General features: G+C 38.0%; 2 protein-coding genes and 1 pseudogene across 4 annotated transcripts in view; 2 read left to right on the top strand and 1 right to left on the bottom strand.

Annotated features, from left to right (window-relative positions):
* Positions 1–2,337: 2,337 nt before the first annotated feature.
* LOC148739623 (FK506-binding protein 2-like) lies at positions 2,338–9,149 on the bottom strand (annotated as a pseudogene). The gene is made up of 6 exons (XR_015996898.1): positions 8,969–9,149; positions 7,156–7,218; positions 6,240–6,333; positions 3,982–4,015; positions 3,399–3,469; positions 2,338–2,543 (listed from the first exon to the last, which is right to left on the bottom strand). The product of XR_015996898.1 is annotated as an FK506-binding protein 2-like (transcript).
* A 37-nt stretch (positions 9,150–9,186) lies between these two features.
* LOC148739620 (U11/U12 small nuclear ribonucleoprotein 25 kDa protein-like) overlaps positions 9,187–22,421 on the top strand; it is a 24,195-nt gene continuing 10,960 nt past the window's right edge. The window contains exons 1-6 of one of the 2 annotated variants that reach the window (XM_088749860.1): positions 9,187–9,443; positions 10,658–10,763; positions 11,725–11,799; positions 13,213–13,866; positions 18,959–20,273; positions 21,244–21,737. In XM_088749860.1, the coding sequence (XP_088605986.1) occupies positions 9,209–9,443; positions 10,658–10,763; positions 11,725–11,799; positions 13,213–13,270 (474 nt within the window). In that variant the 5' untranslated portion in view covers positions 9,187–9,208 and the 3' untranslated portion in view covers positions 13,271–13,866; positions 18,959–20,273; positions 21,244–21,737. The other variant, XM_088749859.1, reaches the window with a different exon arrangement.
* On the top strand, positions 13,861–18,463 carry LOC148739622 (zinc finger protein 862-like). Its single transcript, XM_088749856.1, has one exon. It carries the CDS (start codon positions 14,907–14,909, stop codon positions 17,346–17,348), a length of 2,442 nt encoding a protein of 813 aa, XP_088605982.1. The 5' UTR covers positions 13,861–14,906; the 3' UTR covers positions 17,349–18,463.

Here is a 22,421-nt window from a genome sequence, read left to right as displayed (position 1 = left end):
CACCAGATCATATCGCTCCACGCTTCTGATTACAACTCCGACTACGACTCCGTCGCAAGTGAAAACCAGTCTTAAATGTAATCCATGAACACTTTCTTTGATAGACCGAGTACCATCTATATTTACGATCTTTAAGAGGCCAAAAGTACGGTCATCCTTCATTCGGCAGCGGGTATTTGGTCTTTCAAAATACCTGCTCAGGTAGGGCGTCTGTAAAAGGTGTGGCGTTCAATCTATTGACAAAAGGCCTCATGGGTTTCTTAATTGTGTGAAGCGATGAGGATAAAAGCTAGGATTTGAAAAAAGTAATTCGTGTGTTTAAACTGACCTTCTCTTCCCCCTTCTATTTGTAGCGTAATAAAATTGAGATATGCAAAGAAACAAAAAATAAAAACACCTGTGGGTCAGCAAATAATCCGACTGGGCAGTTGATTTGGAAAATGTAGCAAGTTTAAATATTTTACCTCGTGCAAAACTCGAAACAGTGGGTTTTGTTCATGATATGGATTTTTTTTTCTTCCGGTCAAAGGACTCGTTACACAGCGCTAAAACCAAAATGGAGGAACCTGTTCGACTGAGAGCCCCCCCCCCCCCCCCATCCCTCAAAAAATTGGCACGTATTGAACTGTGACAATCGGAGAGCGGGAAAGCTCAAAATGTATTTACTAAAAACATGTAGATTGATACGATTTACCATGTTTATGAAGGATTTTTATTCTACCAATACATGATTTTTAAGGGTACTTCATTTAGGTACTCCATAGGGTACTCCATGGAGTAGGGCTCCGCGTTTTGTCGTCTTCCCTTAGAAATCTGTGCCTTGATTTGAAATGGAGACATCCCCTGTTAAATGGCGGATTGCTGAGGTATCTTTCAATTGTACTTCGCAATCCGAGAAGGGATGACCTTGAATACAATGTACCATCTTTTGTTTGTGCTTCTGTGTAAATTTAGCGGAGATTTAGGTCAAGCTCTTTTTTGTTCATTTCGTAGAGGTTCTTGGCCCCTTTTTTTTTTTTTTTTCACTGCACCAAGCTATTAAAAAACGACAAAAACGGGTGTCACATGAAAAAAAAAAAAAAAAAGATTTTTATCTGTGTTTTGATGTTTATTTGCGAGAAGAAGTTGTAGTTGTTGGTTAAAAGCGTGTGTGCGCCCACTCTATTCTAGGTTGTCATATTGTATTTATTGCATTTTTGCAACAAAAGAACTCGCCTTCGGAAACTCGGATAGCCCATTTGGCGGATTGTTTGGTTTTCTGTGTTTTTGCTCTTGTAATATGTCGTCTATTGCGGCACTTGACATGTTTTCAAATCTTTACTTGTTGAGTTGCCTCCTGGCTCATTTTTTTCATAACTAACTAACGGGTAGGTCGCACTATTATTGACAGTAGCCTCTAAATCGATCGACGCTAATAGCTCGTTTTCTCTTCGTCGTCTAGGTCGTAAAGGACATCTGGGTCGAATAAAAACCCAAGAGAAAAATTTGGGATTTGGTCCGCCATGTTACAAACTGGCAGATAGCTCCACAGCTTTAACTCCATGTTCTCTTTCAACAATAGAGTGTTTCTGTCTAGGAACTATCGGCCGATGGTTGCCCCGCGGAAATTTGATGTTCGTAAAACAGATATTTGCCCGAGAGGCAAATATCTGAGCTCGAGAGGCAAATACCCGAGCTCCAATTGAGCTAACAAGCCAAGTGGGAGCAGGCCGGCTTGAACGGCCTGCTCCCAGTTGGCTTGTTAGCTCAATTGGTAGAGCGCTGCACTAGTATCGCAGAGGTCAGTGGTTCGAGTCCCATACAGGCCTGATTTTTTTCAGGTCTGATTTTCGCTATTGCACAAATAGCGCTATCTACTGCGAGGATCGTGCATCATAAGTATTTGATATCATCCTTGTAAATAGGAGTGACTCTGGCTACCTTCCAATCATAAGGAAAAATACCGGTAGTTAAATATCTATTTATGATGTAGGTCAAGGATGCAGAACTATAAACCCTAATTGAGCACGCCCTTCCAACCAATGACAGCGCGTTTTATATCTGAACTTTAATATAAACTCATATCTACTCGCTAAAAAATTGCTCAGTTTATGGAGGATCTGGCCTTAATTACAGCCCTAACTTATGGGATTCCTTGTCACCTTTTCTCTTTTTAATCACCAATCGAGTTAATCGAGTTACGTTCTGGTGTCCGCGCCGATTGCTCCAGGAGTGATCCACGAGCTAAATCAAGCGTTGCGCATGAAAAGTTGCGGAAAGGAGGGGAAGTAGAACCGTGCTATAGCCATCTGCAGGTGAACAAGGGGCTTCACTGTAACGCCATATAATATTGAACAGTTTACAGTTTTATCATTTCTTTTTATTTTTCTTGCTCGACTTTGTTTCAGGCTTGCCAGATTCCTTAGATGCCTTTCTATACAGATAGTACAAAATCACTCCACCCAGGACCAGCCAAAATCCTATTTGCAGAAGTCAATTTGGATCGAACAGCGACTTCCTCTTAATAGACATGAGCTCGGTTGTTAAAATCAGTACAGAGTTGGCTATGTGTGAATAAAACAAAAATAGGAAAATGTTAGGATTTTCTGTTAATTCAATAACGTACTGTAATATGATAATAGTTTCATTATTAGCGAGTAGATTTCGGTATAAATTAACTCATACTATTCTAAAACAAGGTCTATGTCTCAAACGTAATCAACTGCTTCCGCCATTGCTTTCTTTATATCCAAGAACTGCACGCGTAATAAACAATGGGGCTGTGCGGAAATCTTGCCGAGAGAGCAAAAATATAAGGCTTCTTGACCATTCTCTGTCTATGTTATAATGAGAAGATAGGAATTTTTTCTCTTTTTGGCCTTTTTTTCCTCTTTTTTCCACATACTCAACACATATCCCGTTCGTGGTTGGTCAGTGACAAACTAAAGTAAGTTATAGATTGCAATATGAAATTTACGAATTGCACTCCTCAGAATCAGATAAACAAACAATGCTAAGTTATACAATATTCCGAATAAACACTAACTTCGTTGATCTTCCACAATTGTTTCATGAAACTACCAAATCAAAGAAAACATGAGCATTTTCCAACCCATGAAAAGTTTTCTAAGTAATGTGTACCAAAGAAGTACCAAAGAGAGTTGAAAAGTGAATTTAATGATAAATATAATAAATAATAATAAATAAATGATCCTACAAACTACTTTTCCATTAGGTGATTAATGGCCATTCACGTTTTGAAAAGTTTTAAAATTTCGTTCGCCCAAGTGCAATTAAAAGAAAACTTCCAAAACACTTGTGCCATAAATCATGCCTTGGACACGTGCTCAGGAGATTTTCTGTCCTTATTGACCACCTTATGCCTTCCATGGTCATAAATATAATCAACATTTACTCACGAGGAATAACATTCTGAATTCCACGAGCTCCATACCCTAGGTGAGGAGGGATGATCAATTTTCTTTTTTCTCTGCAAAATAAAAATAACAGAAGTGTATACTATTGCAAAATAGTCTGAGCACTGCTTCTGTAAACTCACTGCAGGGGGCCCCAAAAATGGTGACCCGAAAAGGGATTTTGAACTTATTTGTAGACTATACAAAAAGAAAAGGAGGGAGAGAAAGTCATTTATAGTAAGGCTGTTAGGTTCAAAGTGAGTTTGAGTAGCAGCTGCTAGTCGCCAATCTTATTATCAGTTATGTTTGCAAATAATTTATTTCAAATGAATAGAACTTGAAAATAGTACCCACCAGGAGCCACTAATGGCTCCTGTACCCATCTTCAGGCACAATTTTTTGCACCTCAATTTGTTGTTTATAGAAGTAAAATTTTACGCCACTATTTTTCTTTCACTTCAGGAAATTCTGCAAAGCTCCAGTCTAGAACAAGTCCACTGCTTAGTGCTACTGTCTGCTGAAAAAAGAAAATCTTCCAAATTTGTTATTGTTGTTGTTTCAATTACATAGCGTTTCCAAAACTTACCCAATGCACATTCCTTTTATACCCATCTCCCAACCTGTTAAAAAATAAATAAATAAATAAATTCAACAGATAAAGAAATACCAGTGAGTGATAAAGTTAAAGTGGCAGTTACTCGTCAACTGGTGAGCTTTCTGGTATTGTTTACATGAGATCAAGAATGGGGAAATCTTAAAAGAGCTTTAACTAGTGGATTTTAACCAGACAGTAGAAGAGGTCATAATAATGGAAGTTATCTCTGCCTGCACTTTTACCACAGTAAATACAATTTACTTTTTATTTTAAATGATGCTCAACAGGCCAGGTTAGATATCACAAAGGGTCCTAATGTAGTCAAATTAACTAGCACACTTGAATGAATTAAGATACACTGAAACCTTTAAGTTATTGAAAAATAGGTACCCAATGTGTAAATGGTTGAACATGCAACAACTGGACCAGATTGGTAAATTGAGGTGGTTTTAAATTCAAACCTGGGCACCAAAAATGCAAAAGCTTGAGAGGCAAATGACTGGTAGACTAACCTCTATCAATATCATTTAAAATTTAACTGTAACAACAGTATTCAAGTAATTTCAATGGTGCAGAATAAATTACATTCATTTGTTAACAAACTGACAATTCAAGGGTCAAATAGTCTCCTTCACAGCCGTTGTTTGGGCATGTCATGCAACGTTCCCTTCCCCACCAACCGTTGGTGGGAGAGGGAGCGTTGCGTGACGAGCCCAAACAACAGCTGCGAAGGAGACTAAGGGTCAAACAAATGTAATCAAAGTTACTTTAAGTTAGTCCCAGTATATTTGGCTAATTGGCTTACTAGACTGGAATCTTCAATTAGAAAATAGACATCTTGCAAGCATCAAACATGCATGCAGACTGCCTTCCGGTTAGCTCAATTGGTAGAGTGCTGGACTGTTGTGCGGGAGGTCGTGAGTTTAAATCCGGCCGGACGAACACTCAGGGTCTTTAAATAACTGAGAAGAAAGTGCTGCCTTTGTAATAATATCGGCAAATGGTTAGACATTCTAGTCTTCTTGGATAGAGAAGATAAATGGAGGTCCCGTCTCACAAGCCCTTGTATGTGATAAAAAAATTTGTGGGACGTTAAAGAACCCACTCACTGTTCGAAAAGAGTAGGGCACATAGTGCCCAGTGTTGTGGTCTATCTTTGTGTAGTGTCTATCAAATTGATGGGGGGTACTCAGCGCCTTTGAATATTGTATAGAAAAGGTGCAATATAAATAAGGAATTCATTCATTCATTCATGCAGAGCAACCCACTAGATAATAATGTCAAAAAAAACATGGATACTAAAAGGGAAATACCTCTAAGGCACATTTTGCATATTTATAGTGTTTCTTCAAAAATGTACAATGTAACCTGCATACTAAAATATCTAACTTCACCCTGTACATTAGGGGATCCATTGAGGGGGGGGCAGAGAAGAAAGACTTTATGTACCCATTGTTGGCAATCCTTTGGTATCAGCGCAGCTATTTTTATATGCTGCTAAAATTGGCATCTTCACAGTCATAACTCATTTCATTGATCACTTCCATTAGTTTTAGGAGTCGTACTTTTTCACCTACAAGTTGGCTACACTTTGTTTTCCTTGGTTTTTACCAAAAATAAAGCTAGATTGTAAGATGCCCTATCCCACCCCAGATAAACAGTGATGTTGTCACAATTTGATGTCCACCCTTGATCTTAACATCATCCCTCGTCTTTGCTTACATAGGGAGGAGATCAGCATGTCCTTCCAAAAATGATTGTTTACTAGTCTGGCTTTAAATGTTTTTTTCTTTATAAGTTTTACACCTCACTATATCCCATGGATGTACATCATTCTTAGTAGCTAAAAAATTCGCATCATTTATTAGAAGTCAAAGGAATACTTCAATTAGTGTAATTTTCATTCGACTATATGTAAGTATTGACAGTAACCAAGGTTACAGAAGTTTTCTTTCACTTTGCTATGTGATTGGTCATTCAAGAAAACTAGCTCTGTCTACTGAGTCAACCAATCAGATTAAAAAGAAAACATTTACCACCAATGCTCACTTGAGTGGTTCTCATGCTTCACACAATTTGTTTGTTGTTACATTGAGTTCTCATTAGCTCCTTCAGGAGTTTAGTTTTGCTCTGGTTAGCAATTGAGCAACAACTCTGACTTTATCAAGATAATTTTACAACACCAAAATGAAATTTCTCTGACTAATAAAATTATAGCTAAATAATCAAAAAGACCAACAGGAAGTTACCTTTGATAACCTTCCCTTTGCCCAACTGGAACTCAAGTGGTTCTCTTCCTTTTGCTAGAGATGAGTCAAACATTTGTCCATTCTCCAGTGTACCCTACAAGAGTTCATTGAGAAAATAACGAAATCCATACATTTATGACAGCAACATCTTTGATATGAACTGAGATCAGGTTTGTTCATTTCTTATTGTTGTTTTGGCAGTTTGTTTACTTTGTTTGATTTTTTTTTTCATAAGACAGTCTTTTGAAGTGACGATGAAAAGGTACAGGGTAGAGATGGCAAAATCTATCCATTAATGACAGCTTGGCACCCTAGTGATTATTTAATTTGTCTTCCATGATCTTTTAAAGTGATGGCTGAGAGACTAATGGGTGTGATTGGGAAGGGATGTGGAATATATCTATTCTTAACAGCCAGGACAAGGACCAGATTTGTCTTTTCCTTTGTATTGCTTTGTTTTGTTTTGTTTGTTTGTTTTTAGTCTATATTGTATTATTTGGTTAATGCTTGTTTTTGAGGGCAAAAAGTGATGGGGCAAGAAAAGGGTGAGTGCAGAACCTCTATCACCAAGTTTACCCTAAATTACCATTCATGATACTTTAATTAATTTTTCCTGCCATTCAGTGAAAGATGGCAATAGGAAGAAAGGCATGTAGTGTATGGCTCTAACCATACTCTTTTCTGGGCTCTCTTTGTACTTTCAAGCAGAATGTCTTGTTCAACAAAATAACAGAAGGCATTTTGGTTTTTATTCACCAAGCCTTCCTCCTCCCCCCCCCCTCCCCAATATTCACCAGTCTTTTAGGTTCAAACTTTTCCTTCAAAAATGTAAGCATGTGAGAACATCCTTCTCATAGGCATTTCTATTGACCCCTCTTTTAATTGAGAAGCAGACAATAATTATACATGTACATACTGTATAGTGAACAGACACAATGTCACCATTATCTGCTTTGTCCTCACAGGTAGCAGGCTTGTACTGAGATAGAAAGATCATGCATATAGAATACTTCATGGAAAGATAGTCTATATGGTATTGACACACACAAGTTGGTTGTATGGGATATTGAACGAGTGAGTGCAACAAACAAGAGATTTCTGATACTAGCCAGCAAGTGCAGTCAGATCATGACCACATTTTTACCAGCTCTAGTGGCAGCACCTAAAGTAAAATAACAAATGAAAATCCCAGACTTCTTCATAATTTTCTTAAGACTTCTTGATCATCTTCTTTTTTTTTTTTGCATTATTTACAGGTAAGTATGGAAGCTTCCCTAATTTGACAAATTAAATAACTTTCTGAGAAGACCTATGAGAGAATGTTTATAATCTCTTCACCTAATCACTTGAATTTGATTTTGACACCTCAGTTATATTTACAATACTCACCTAATTTGATACAATCTAAATCATATTCCTCAATCATCAGTTTCCAAATTTGGCAATAAAATAGTGAATTGAGAGCCATCACATATCAGAGAAAATTCAGGTTACAGCACATACTGTACATAATTTATTTTCTTGCTAAAATTTTGGTGGCCTGAGTGTACTATATTTTTTTTAGATTTTGAGAACACATTTAGTCTGCTGATATTATATTTCCAATAAAACTGTGAATGAGACTTTGGAATGAGACTGTAAGGTTTCCCCCTTTGTTCCACTTTGGTGTCTATATAGGTCTCAATTCAACAATATAAACATTGTCAGGTAATTGAACTGCTTTTCTATTAGGCACAATTTAACCATAATTTATTTGTTCTTGCTAGATATTAAAATTAAAATCTTGTGCTTATTTTATTGGTACATGTTGAGAATATGTTTCATTGTTACAATGTATGAGTTACATTGTATGTATCACTTGTGAACCAGTTGCACCCTTCTGTCAAAGAACACTCCATAAATTTCTGATAAGATCTTAATGTTTTTCTTTCCTCACAAATAATATTTCATGCAAATTAGATTATCAAACCCAAGATATTAAAATCACTGCTGCCTGGAGACAAGATTCGTAATAAATTATTAATTTCCCAGCATTACTTTAGAACACCTGTCGTGACACTCCTACACAAATAACCCAGACTACAATTGTATTGTATTTGTATAAAACAGAAAAAAATATTCTTCATAATTTAATTTTCTACTGTTTCTCCAACAGAAACGCTCGGAAAAACGTTATTTTGAGTAACGATAAAGCTAATACCGCGTAAAGGATTAAAAAAAAAAAAAGAGAGATCGCGTGATATTTTAGAGCCTTTGACCCGCGAAGGATTAATCTCGCTCGTTCATATCACCGCAGTAATTGGAAAACACAATAGATTACAACTTACAGTCTTATCGATATTTGAACAACAAAGTTCAGCCTCAACCACTTTTGGCTAACCAAACGTATATCAATTCATTTTCGCCACAACATATTTTGCTCTAAAATTCACCAGAGTCCTCCTGTATACATGCCATGTTTTGAGAACTTGAGCTTTTAGACTATAGTTTTCTCGACTGCATAACAAAACCCGCGCAAGCAGGTAATCGCGACAAATTCCTTGAAATTTCCCACAAATAATGCCAACTTTACAGACCCTAGAGATAATTATTTTTTCGAAGACAAGCTGAAATCCAAATTCGGGTCAAAACTCATAAAATTTCAGAAATTGGCATTGTCTCAAAGAAATATTACCTGCAGCCATTTAAGCGCAATGTAGTTTATCCGAGGTTCACATTGGTTCACATACCTCAACAATTGTCTCTAAATCCTTCTTCTTTTTGGCTCCAGAGGCATACTCACATAAAAGGAAAAGGAAAAGACTACAGCATAGTAATCTTAAGTTGTTCTCCATTTGAGATCATTATCCAATTTACGTTATCTGTGGGAGTAAATGAATGTTGGCAGTAATCTGATCGTGGCAAAAAGAGGCAGGCGTACCTCTCTGATTGGAACCTCGAGAAAACCTGGGAATGAATCTCAAGTCAATATGGCGGACGATTTAGGGAGTCTAGAAGAATTGGAGAAAAAGATTGACTCTCTATCGCATCCAGAAGTGATGGCTCTCTTCACTAAACAACTAGGAAAGATCATGGGAGATCCACTGCTTATTGGATTGCCAAATGAACCAACTCTCGATGAAGTGAACTCGCAGATTACACTGGAACATGGCCGCGCTATTGTTGTGAACGTTCGTCAGCAAGATGAACAAGGCACTTTGCTACGTAAGAAGAACCTCAAATGTTTTCTAACGTAGAATTTTTAATCGTGAAACAACTGTAGCTGCCTACTCAACTAATTGTTGATAGAGAAATAGGTTAAGAATATCAAAATAAATTACTTTAATTAGGAAAATATTATTATATATTAGACTTACCATGAAAAATTTAATTGGTCGAGAAGCATTCAATCAATATACAATAACATACGAAGTTGACACGATAACTCAATATCTACAGCAGATATTATAGGCAGCATGCTGAGCAAGTTCTGCTTAGTTTACAAGACCCTCGCCAGTGTAATGTTCTCAAACTTTTGCAAACTTATAGAAGTCCCTTTTTTTGTAGATAATGTACATTGTATGATAAAACGATTATTGAATTGGGTTTTCGCATGATTCAATCAATTGCCAAACCTTGTGTCTGTGTTATCTGCCTCACCGTTTGGCTTTGGCTGGCAACTCAGACCTGGGTTTTGATAAATCATTATATCATACCTAACCTCACCCAATAATTTCTTATAGTTAGTAGATACACCTGTGCTATACAATCAAGTGAAAAGTGCCTTTCTTTTACTCTGACTGGCTAAATCAAAATTGATTACCAAGTACCATTCACCTCAGAACAGCGAAGAGACAAAATTGCATGTCAAGTGGGTCTTATGCAACCACATTTTGGTATACTGACTGAGATAAACTACATTTTTGTTTTGTACGTGGTTTCTATACTAATTAAAAACAATTTTTCACCTCAGTGTCAGTGACATTGGTGGGCATTAATACCTCATCCCTTTGCAGATTGGTCCATACCCTCCACTGTTCAACTCTACTTTGGTGAATAATTATGAAATATTATTAACTCTTGAGGGAACTCTGATGGACAGAGATGAAAGCCAAAAGAACAGGGCCAGGTTGTTCAAAAGCGGGTTAAGAAAACCCAGGGTTAGTGTAAAATTTAATTGCAGATCTGAAAGCTTTAAAAGAAAATTCAGTTTAATTCTGCATGTCTGCAATTTGATGATTGAATGCTTTGGGAAGAAGCAGGAAAATCATCCTAAAACAGCTTTTGAACAGAGAAATATAGAAACCTGGATTAAAATTTAACCCTGGGTTAGCGCTGATCGGTGTTTGAACACCTGGGCCCAGAATGTTATTTACTTGATGGTTCTATGTATACAGTGAGTACATTATAATGTTATATGTTTTTTAAAACACCTTCAGCTGTTGTTGTCATCCAAAATGCAACAGTGCATGACTTAAAGAAGGCAATACAAAGACACATCTCACTTAAACTATCTAGGGAAGGAGGCCCAAATGTTGTCTCCTGGTAAGTAGATTTAAAAAATTGAATCATGTTCATTTTACACTCTATTTTCTATAGGGGGGTTGTTTTCATTTAATATTAATATCTCCTTCAATGCTAGCTTTCTGTCCTCTGTACACTGCCCACAAAAATAAACATTGAGGTAAGAGATTTAGCCAAATTCAACATATTTTTTAGAATACAGTCTAATTAAACAAAGGCTAAATTTTGTCTAAAAAAAACCGGCCCTATTTTTTTACATAGTTTGATATTTCTGATTGATATAATCAGATTTATACACTGTACTTTCACGATCAAAATATCAGTCTACCACTTTGTGTGTGCTATACATTGTTATGTTTTTACACTCTGTAGCCTTGAAAATTTGGTATTGAATCAAACAACGTACCCTAATTTTCATTTCATCTCTTAGCTTTCTACTTGAAAACTTGTTGAATTTTATAGTGGAACACTCACACTTGTGGCGAAGGGTTATAAAGCCTAAATATATAGATTTAGCCAAGCCTAAAAGCAGAGCTTTCAAGTTCGTAATATTAATGATAACATAAAAGATGTGCAGTTGCCAAGACTCGCCTGAGACACCCCTCCCTTCATTTTGATAGTGTCCCCTACCCTACCCATGCAATCTGAAGGCACATATGCTCAGTCAGTCACTTGACAACCAAACAAAAAGAGGTTGGCCATATTCCATGGGTATGGGGCTCTTCTCCACGCACGCTTTGTGTGTGGGAGCGCTGCTATAAAACAAATATTAACTTGACCTGTTCAACTTACGTATATGCAAAGCTAAAACTTCAGTAGAGATACAGAAATTGAAATTCATTAAGCATGGATGCCTACTATTAAAAAGCATAACTGCTGATCAGTATCAAAGCCAATATTTGAGACAAACAATTAAATGTTAATCTTTCTTTACACAAATCTTTATGTAATAAATTTAATACATATAAGTTATAATTAATAGGAAGTACGTTTGGAAAACCTATTGGTTGTCATTTGAAGGACAGAAGCTAACAGAGGATCATCAGCCACTCATGTAGTAAGTCAGTGGGTAGAAATGGTTATGAATTATTTAATATTATGACACGACTCGGGCAGTCAGAGGGCCAATAACTAAAATCAACCAATCAAAATGCTCTTTTGCCAGTCAATATTCTCTCAGTATTGGACTGGGCACTGTCCCAAATGGTCGCGAATGATACCGCACTTGTGTCCCATTGAACTTCAGTCATATAATAAATCTCTTATTAACCAAGCTTGCTCAGGACCGTACTGGAAAAGTATTGGCCCTTGGTCATTTTCGTACGGACTTCGCTGCGCTCAGTCCGTACTGTCAAGACCTCAGGCCAATATTCTCTCAGTACAGCCCTCGCGCTTGGTTAATAAGATATATGTATTATGATAGAATGCTTTAACCCATGAGAGTGACTAGCATCTAATTTCTCCTTACAATATCCCTCGACCTGAACCACACATTAAGGTCATGGAGAAGAAAGGAAATGATCACCATGCAGCTAAAGAAGCTCTTGGTTTTTTTCAAATAATTCTCCATGTCTCCCTAGGAAATGTAATTATAACATAACCAAAGAAAAGTGCACACTCTGATTGGTCAATTCAGCATCCAACATTTGCCGATGGGTGTACACTTCTGGTGTGAGCAAATGCAAAGACTAGTTTTCCACGCACACTTGTTTTTTTCTGGTCATGTAAGATTTGTTAAATAAAAGAAATCTCTTTTGCTACAATGTTCAATGTTATGCTATAAAACAAATGGTACATGTAAATGCCACAGCATACACTATTGAGTTATGGATGCACTTGGGAGGTTTGCTAAGCACTCGAGAAGCTAGAGTCACTCTCTGAGCTATCACCTTGTGCAACTCTTATGCTTCTTTCATGCTTAGCAAATTCCCACATGCATCCAGAACTCAATAGTGTATGCTGTGGTGTTTGCCATTTGTTAAAGAAAACAGTATGGAGAATTTACTCACTGATATTAGGATGTAAACTGTAAACTGAGCAATTTTAAACTTAATTTTCTTATTTCTGACTGTGATTGAGAAATGGAACTGTTTGTTTTAGAGCAGACATGTACTTGTAGTTATAAGTTGGCAGACTCAGTATTTTAGAGCGTAACTTCTATTTTTTATTAAACATTTTGTAAAGAATTTCACTTTGAAAAAAATTATTAATGTAATTTATTTTGCAATTTTTATACATTCAATTATTCAGACTGACTGTATTTTTTTTTAAGGGAAGTTTTGTTTTTCATGTGAATAACCTCATTTCTCCGTGTAGAAATATCTCACCCATATCTTAAATTTTGATTATAGTTTGCACATATGTAATAAAAACTAAATGAGAAAAAAAAAAGTGTGCCCAAAAGGTTTGAAAGCTTGGGTGACTGAGCAATTTTGATCACCTTTAGTGTAAGATTTGTTTCTCTTTGCAGTTATGGCATTCAAAGTAAAGATGAGGTTACTTTTGTGAAGAGACTCCGAAGGAAATAATTTGATCATCAAGATTTATTCTTAGATGATGGGAAGAACAGCTGGTCTAAAGCAGGACAGCAGATTTGGGATCACATCCTCTATCATGTACCTTCTGGCTCACAGGAGAGATGAAGACAGTGTTTTCAAAAGTAACCGGCGCCCGACGCAAGTCACCGGCTACTTCGAGCGTTAGCGCCGGGTACTTTTGGAAGTCAAAATTAAAAAAAAAAATTAAAAAAACAAAAAGTTCCGATTCCTATGGGTTAAAGTTAAGGATAACATATTTTGTTCTTGCCCACTGATCGCGTTCCAGCATCAGAAATCGTAACTCTTTTATTCAACAGCATTCAACTTGGACTGGAAACCATTTGCGTTTTCCCACGAAAGACCGACATTTGATCCTGCTATTTCGTGAATAGTTTTTTCTTGCGTAAGCGAATTATGAAATCGTCTTCTTCTCCACATCGCGTGTTTGAATCTGTTTGTGAATTCGTGAGAGCTTTGTACTTGGCGCTTTCTTTAAGAAAACGGTCCCAGTCACCGGATGAAAAGGCAGAAATCACAGCCGCTTTTAACCCAGTTTGGGTTCAAACAGCAAAGAAAGGAGATTGCAGGTATGAAACACTTTTTAAAATGCAAATGTTCGCCGGGTTCCTGTTTACAATCCCCCAGTCCATCAGAAAATAAGTATTGGTGCATGTTATGAATGAAACATTGCTTGAAAACAATATTGTATCGCTTAGGTTGAATTATTTATTGTCAACAAGGCGATTTATAAGGGATGCTTTTATTTATTCAACGCTTGGTTTCGTGAGGCGCCGTTTCGAGAATGAACTGGCAGACTCTAGCGATTAAATAAATTGTATGCCGACACAAATTTGGTCACATTTAACTTTTTATATAAGCCAGGCATTTTTAAGATTTTTGTGAGACTTAAAGTTTCATTTCAAGTCTTCATAATCAGTAAAGCGGGTGAAACTGAATGTTTTACAGTTCTTTATGGAAAATTAATTTTATACGAAGCCGACACAGCCAGACTAGTCGCGACATAAGTCGCGCCACATGTTACGGCTCGCTTAACATATATGAGTTTTACTGAAATTGATTGTTTAGCAAAGCATTGTTCTTCTGATAACTAAAACAAACAGTTAAAACAGTTGTGCCCGCGGAATAAAATTGATTTATCTAATCGATTGAAATTTTGGCTAACAATGCATTATTTATGGAGCTTGTATGTCGCGCTAAAAAATAAAATTAAATCTCCGCCTTTAACTCAAATTTTGTATACGTGAGGTCATATACGTGAGCGCGAAATAACTATGCTTGGTTTATTTAACGCGTTGGTCATGGGGGATAAATGGTACACATTGTCAACATCGATACATATTCTCACTGCTTTCGTTAGATGCACCAGACACGGAAGGGTCTTCTGCAACGCCTAGTACGTCCTTAAACTTCGAAGATGCCGAAAGTTTGCCCGTCAATGTGTTACGCGACTGCCAAGAAATCTCTGTGACCGCAGCCCCTACCAACCACGCTGAAGGTAAACGAACTTTTTATTACAATTCGTGATATTTCTTTCTTTTTTTGAGAGTAGCCTTCTCTAGTTGGTGGTTTGCATCACACACTGAAGAAAAAAGGTAAAGAATCTTACATGTATTTTCCTCCCACAGATACTGTGTGTATACAGTCACTGTCAGAGAGTGATATCACGAACAGTTTCACTGAAGAACAGCAGACGAAGAAAATTCATCACTACATTCTCTGCAAAAAGCGTGACTGCTTGGGTGTGTCTCAAGAAGAAAGAGCACGCATCAAAACAACCAAAAAGAAGCAGATGTTTAATCACAGCCTTATCTTTAATAAGGATTTGGCCTATAGCCCTAAAGTACAGATGTGGTGGCTCGTTTACATCGAAGGAGAAGGTCAATACTGTCTGATCTGCAAGAAGTTTGATTCCAAGAATCCCCAAAACAAAAAGGAATTTTTTTCTGCAGAACCAAGCACAAGGTTAAAGAAAGATTGCCTCGAGGAACACATTGCAACAAAGAGACACAAAGATGCAATCACTGCCATTCTTATGAACAGGTTGTCAGTTTTCCAGAAAGAGCTCGATCATAATGCTGAAGTTCAGGTTGATGTGTATGAAAGAGTTTTCTATTGCCTTTACTGGTTGGCAAAGGAGGATATAGCAAATGTCAAGGTTAAGAGTCTGTTAAAGTTGGTTGCGAAGCTGGGGTGTGATATGAGTGGCTTTAATCACACATCAGTAGGTTCCTTTCGCAACATGTTGCTTCTTCTTGGTGAAATGATTCAAAATGAAGTCATTTCTGCTGTAACTGGGCCATTTGGGGTGATGGTTGATGACATGACTGACATTGCAAATTTGGAGCAAATGATTGGTTTCATCCAGTATTATAACAGGGGTAGCGAAAAGGTTGAGGTGAAATTTTTGTGTTTGGAAAATGTTCTCGCCAGCTCTGACGCAGCAGATTCTTTAACCATCACAAGCATCCTTCTGGAAGTCATTGAGAAACACAGTCTCAATTTTGACTGGTTTAAAAGCTTTGTGTCAGATGGAGCAAGTGTCATGGTGGGAGAAAGGTCAGGTGTAGCTACCAGGCTGAAAGCAGATGAAAGAATCCAGTCGTTAATATCTGTCCACTGTGTTTGTCACAAACTAGCGCTGGCGTGTACCGACACTTTAAACGATCTTGCCACAATAAAGAAGATGCAGAACACACTAAACACCCTTTGGCGACTCCTTGACAACTCGAACAAGAAGACAGCCATTTTCCTGAAAGTTCAACTTGAGGTGAGTGAAATAACTCTCTCAAACAAGAATTCGCAGAAGAAGATAGCTAAGAAGCTGAAGAAGGCCTGTCAGACACGATGGCTGTCATTTAACGCTGCCGTTCAATCCGCTTGGGAGAGCTTCTCTGCCATCATCCAGTTCCTTATCAGGATGAAAGATGAGGACCCCACATGCCAGGGCCTGTTAGTTCAAATGAACAACGTCCGCTTCCTGGCTTGCTTGTATGTTTTAAAGCATGTGCTTCCTGTTCTTGACAACCTGTCAAAATCGTTTCAGCATTCTACTGTCAATTTCAGTCACCTTAAACCAGAAATTGTTCGTGCTAAGGCAGCGCTGGATGAAGTGGCAACCAAAGAAGTCCCCATCAAGCAATTTTGCCAAGATATCAAGGAAGAAAAGATGGTGCTGCTGCAGTTTTCCCCTTCTGAGCATCAGCTTGCATCCATGCGAAATTTGTTGCTCAAGTATGTCTCTGCTTTGAAGGAAAACATCGACCTGAGGTTTCAGAACACCCTCCCTCTTCTGGGAGCGCTCTCCATCTTTGATCCAACTCTTATTCCTGCAAGCTCTTCAGAACTTCCCTCTTACGGAGTAGATTCTATCCAAGTTCTTGCCAAGCACTACTTCCCCGACCAACAAGACCGACTTTTGGCAGAGTGGAATATATTAAAGTACCACATGAAGGAGATGGCCATTCCAGCTGATGTAAAAGAAGGCAAAACTACCATGCCAGCAGAGTGGTGCATGTCCCAGCTAATGAAACAAAGATCTTCTTTCCTTTCTCTTCTCCCTCTCCTCATGCACATTGTAGAAATAGCTCTCACGATGCCCATAAGCAACGCATGGCCTGAAAGGGGAGTCAGTCGAGTTAAGCTTATAAAGTCAAGGCTCAGGAGCAGGCTGACCAATGAGATGCTGGAGGCCCTTGTTAATATCTCTATGAATGGTCCAGAGGCAAATTCTTCAGAATGTGACACCCTGGTGAAGAAGACCACTGAGAAATGGCTCTCTGGAAAACGCTACAAGTTGGCCAAAGGGAAGTCAGCCTCAAGAGAAAGCAGGGGCAAAGAACCTGCACCACCAGAATTAACAAGTGTATCAACACAGACGGACCCACAAGTTGAAGATCGTCAGAGTCAAGAAGAACAACAAGCGTTGCAAGAGGAAGAGCAGGCCCTCATTAAACTTGGCTTAGCAAATTTTCAAGATGATCCAAGTTGTGACGACAGTGACAGGGACAGTGCAATGGGGGAAGGTGATTTCAGTGACAGTGACTTTTAACTAAAAAGAATCGAGCCTGAGTGCTTGGATGCCATAACGAAACTGTTCATCTGTATTTTCAATCTGTAGGAAAACTCTGACTGCAAAAATAATTATTTCAAAAGTTGATTCATGTTATAACAGGTCAATGAAGTACTGACAAGGGAAAGAGGTCAATTTTTATTTAGATGTAAATTGTAATATGTAACATGGGACTGGAAGGAAAGCATTGTAATATGTATGAGTAAACATAATTTTCAAGAAACTCTTGATAATGAGTCAGATTTAAGAAAAACTCTAGGTTATAATAAAGTGTACAACGACCTAAAAAATAACTTTTTGGTCCTGAAAATGCACCAGAATGCACCTCAGAGCATGCAGATTTTCAAAATTTTCTGGGGGAGGCCCCCCATACCCCCCCTGCAGGAGGGGGAAACCCCCTCCCGCACCCTCCCCACGGGTGGCTTTGCCGCCCGGCACCGCTGTCGCGGCGTAGTGGTGCTCCGGCTATTTTAAAATTTCCTCCTGATACTTTTTTTCATTTTGAAAACCCTGTGAAGAGTTTCCCAGTGATCTCAGAGAATGCAATAATTTTTGTTGTTGTTGTTGTTCTACCCCCATGAGAGAGTAGAGAACATATTGCTACACGTGCAAGGCCCACAGCTGGGATTGTGATGATATAGAAGTTCAGTAGACTCAACACTGCAGAGATTCACTGATGAGGTTTGCATGGCCCCTTTTTGAGGTCATAGCCACAAATTCCATCATTGGCAGTCATTCATGAGAGAAGTTTCCTAAACTACTGCATTAGATGGTGAAAGCAGGAAAGATCTTGTTTTTGTATTACTCTCAGCCAAGTTCATTTAGTTTTGAGCCTCCTTAATTTCTTGGCAGTTAGTGCAGTAATGATTGATTTTTTTGAATTTTTTTTATTTTTTATTTGATATACTGTACATAAAAAATGAATGAGTGAATGATAAAATTTAGCAATTGGGCATTCATGAGAAGTACTTTGACAGATTTTTGGTCATTGATTAAGTGTTGGTTTGGTCTAATCTCACCCAGACTTCTGTAAAATTAATTACTGTGTGACCTAATGGCATTAAAAAAGGATGTGAACCATCAATGATTAATAACGAGCTATCAGAAATGAATGTGTCTGGAATTATGTTTTGGGGAGACACAGAAATTAGTTTGCTGGACTGTAGATCAAATGGACTGGGTCCAAGCTCTGACTAAGTCATTGTCTTTATTTCTCAATTATTCCTTAATTATTTATTTATTATATTAATTTTCCACTCTGCTGCTGCTATTGTGCTGTTTACCATTTCGCTGTAAATGATTTAAATATAGACCACTTTCATAAATGGCTGCCGGATTACTATTCTTTTGTTTAAATTTAAATTAGCCTTTCTGACCTCATTCTCCAGTTCAAAATTTAAAATAATACATTATCTCAAGCGAGGCGAGAAAGGCTAATTTAAATTTAAACAAAAGAATATTAATCTGGCAGCCATTTAGGAAAGTGGTCAATGGGGTCAAGAGAATTAAGCAGATCTTGTTCAAGTTACTGAAAGGTTCAAGTTAACCATGTTAGGGGCAGCAGGGTTCTACTGTATTTATTTTTTCAGGCAAGACACTCAACTCTCACTGTCAGTGGTGCCTCTTTCCACCAGGATTTAAAATGGATAAAAGCATTACTATGATAAAAGGGAGCTGTCAGGTAAAAGCGGCAACATGCTGCTGGGTAACTCTCGGAATAACATTATTTTTAAAATTTTGTAATTTTATTTATTTAAATGATGAAAACAGCGGTTACTAAAGCTTGGACAAGGGGTGCAACCAGTGGAGAATGTTAAAAAGGAGGGGGGGGGGGAAGGCAGAGTTCTGAAAACCACTTTCATGCTCTTTTGCTCATCTTCACTGATTGAGAGCCTGGAATAGAGGGTCATCCTTGGTGTGACAACCTGACGAGGTTTTCTTTGTTTCATGAGGTATTAATTGTTTTGCTGTACGCTATTGTTTATAATGTTTTGTTGTCTTTGTTTTACGTCACTCGTGAGCTTCACAAGTTTTTACACCAAGGATGAGCCGGAATAGATCACAGTGGTGTTGTGACTTGCATTTTTCAGAAGAAATTAGTTGCTAAGTTGGCTTTTCAATTACACTGATAATGCCTTCTCTCTCTGACTCACATTTTGTCATCTCACCCCACCCCCGACAAAAACTTTATCAGACCTTTGTATGGCATATAAAATGTAACGGGTAGACCCGGGAACAAGTAGTCCAAAACGCGCAAATTAACAGTTCTTTAAAATCTCAAGGAATGACTTTGGGCATGGAAGAAGGTGGATATTTTGCAAATTTAGGGAGCAATTGCAGAATACCCAGCCACCTCATTTACCTGTGTCGGGAGGCTTTGAAGAACGAAGTATAACACAATTGCGCAATAGAGGCTACTCTTATTCAATGACATGTAAATGAGTGGCCGAGTATTCTGTAATCTAGCCAATTGCAGTTTCAGTGACTGCAAAATAATTTCCCCGTATTTCATTTTTGGAGGCGAGGGTCGAAGCTCGTACCGTGGTGCCTCACAGCGGCTTCTCTAAGCGGCACACGTACCGCTCGAAGATAAAATGGAGGCTGAGCGGAGATGGAATTTTTCATCAATAATTGTTGGAATTTGTTCATCAAAACTACTCGAGTGAGGAGCAAAACGAATGCACCGCTTGTATTGAGTGCGGATGAGAAGAAGCTGGTGAAAGAAGCGTGGAAAACTTCCGAGTATCAGGACTCTCTCGATATTGTCATCAACGAAGCCTCGAGAATTGCTGACTTGATAAGGAAAGCTAAGCACTATGTGGCATTCACCGGTGCTGGGATTTCGACATCTGCCGGTATCGGGGACTACGGAGGGAAATCTGGTAAATGCACTGCGGAAGATAGGTGAGAAGGGTCAAATACAACTTTTGGATACCAGTAAAATATATTGATAAACTCAACCACAATGTTTACAATGGATCGAGGGTGAATAGGGCATGGGATCAAAATTCCCCCACCCCACCCCCCCCCCCACCCACTCCACTTAGTGTTCACATTTACAATGTGCACTTCTCTGATTTTCATGAGTGTTGTGTATTCATTTAGTGGAGACACACAGTCTCCTCAATTGCTTACCACTATTCTATCTTTATTTGTTGATCAAGTATCTTATAAGCTGGTTGAATAGTCTTACTTAGTAACAGTACTTTCACATCACTCAGTAATCTTACAGTAATATCACTAACACTAGTACTAGTAATTTTACGGTGTTCTCAATACACTACAATAAGATTTTTTGTTCAGTGAGAGAAGATTTTTTCAAAAACTCCATATTACTCTGAAACAAAGCATTGGTCAATCTGAGTGACTGAAGAGGCTTTTCAGTTGGTGATGCTTTTTTATTTTCATGACTTCGATGTTTTACTCTGTAGTGATACTGTAATGTGAGGTTAGATGCTGATCATTAGTCTTAGAGGATAAGGGGTTTATAGACTTCTTATATTTTATGATTGGCCTGACAGGAAAGCCTTGCAAAGAGGGGTTGCAGACTGAGATAAAAATTTCAAAAGTGTGCCTGTCAAAGGTGTTGAATTGTGGCCAATCAAAGGGAAATGTAAGGCTTTGTGAGGTATAGTAATGTATCAGTATCTGGACCTGAAAAATACTAGCAAAAGACATTGTGAAACAGGATAACACTGGGTTACCAGTGTATTCAACACAATGAATCTATAGCCACAACCTTCTCTACTGTATCAAGTGTGTTATTTCTCTGCAGCATTTCTTTTCCCACTTTAGTTTTCCTCTGTATACTGTTTTCTACTTTGATAACCTGCCTTACTGAAATCATAAGTTCTTTTTATTTTACTTTTTATAGGGAAAGCCACTAAACTGAAGTAGTAAATGAAGGCCATGATAACAAACCAGAAAACGAGATCTCCAAAGACTGTTATTGATAATGTTGACGAGGGGGACGTACATGAGACGGGTGATAAAGATTGTGGTGTATCATATGAAGAACTACAGTATGTCCAACAGACACTCATGAAGCTCTTTGCAAGTTGATTCAGTCAGGTTTCCTCAAGCACGTTATCAGTCAGAATGGAGATAGACTACATGGATACATGGACTGTCTGGAATTCCAGAGAGAAAGACCTGTCAGAGTTACATGGCAATGTCTTCATGGAAAAATGCGCGAAGGGTGACACTCATTACCAGAGAGCATTTTACAGTATGTTCTTGATGATCATGCAGGCTCATATTTTGAAGAACTGAATGATTTAGGTACTAGAACTCTGAAGACACCAAGACATGCTAAACTGTGTGATTTTTGTGATCTGGTTCAGAACTGGACGCAAGTGCAAAAGAAAGGTGGGAATTTAGTGTTTGTCATCTGATGATATGAGTGCAGGGCTCAACACTAACGGTAGCCCACTAGCCACAGACCAGTAGAAATAGAGTCCTAAAGTGCTTACGTCACGTTTCCATAGCACCGGAACTCTGTGGTCTAAACAAACCAATATGGCGTCCCTAGCGTGACACATTGTCGTTGACCTCGAACACTTCAAGAGCTATAATAGCGCATTTTATCCTCCAATAATAGAAATAAGATAAAGAGAATCAAGATAACCTTTGGCCTTACTATTGAAGAGTATAATAAGCGGACAAAAGCACCTGGTGAGCAATAATTCGAGTCAAAACGCCACGGAGACGAAGTTTGCGATGGGCCAGTGTTTTCATCCAGATTGCAATCACACATCTGAAAGCCACTGCTGCCGATTCTTTTCGTTTCCAGACCAGAAAAAACATAAAACACTCTATGATAAGTGGATATCATTTGTAAGGTGAGTATTTTTCGAAAAATATATATTTCGATGCTGTACCATCGATTAGAAATAGCTGTTTTTTTTTTTATCTCAAACTGATTCACGATTAGCTGTTTCTCTTTCTTGTCTTATTTCTTTTCTCGCGGCTTTGCCTTTCCTTGTCTTCAGTCTTGATCTAAGATTATTTAGTTACTAAAAAACTATATGATAGTTGTGAGTATCAAAGCTT

This window comes from Stylophora pistillata, chromosome 2 (assembly GCF_964205215.1).
Source record: "Stylophora pistillata chromosome 2, jaStyPist1.2, whole genome shotgun sequence".
Lineage (NCBI taxonomy): Eukaryota > Metazoa > Cnidaria > Anthozoa > Scleractinia > Pocilloporidae > Stylophora > Stylophora pistillata.
This window is presented reverse-complemented; position numbering and strand designations above follow the sequence as displayed.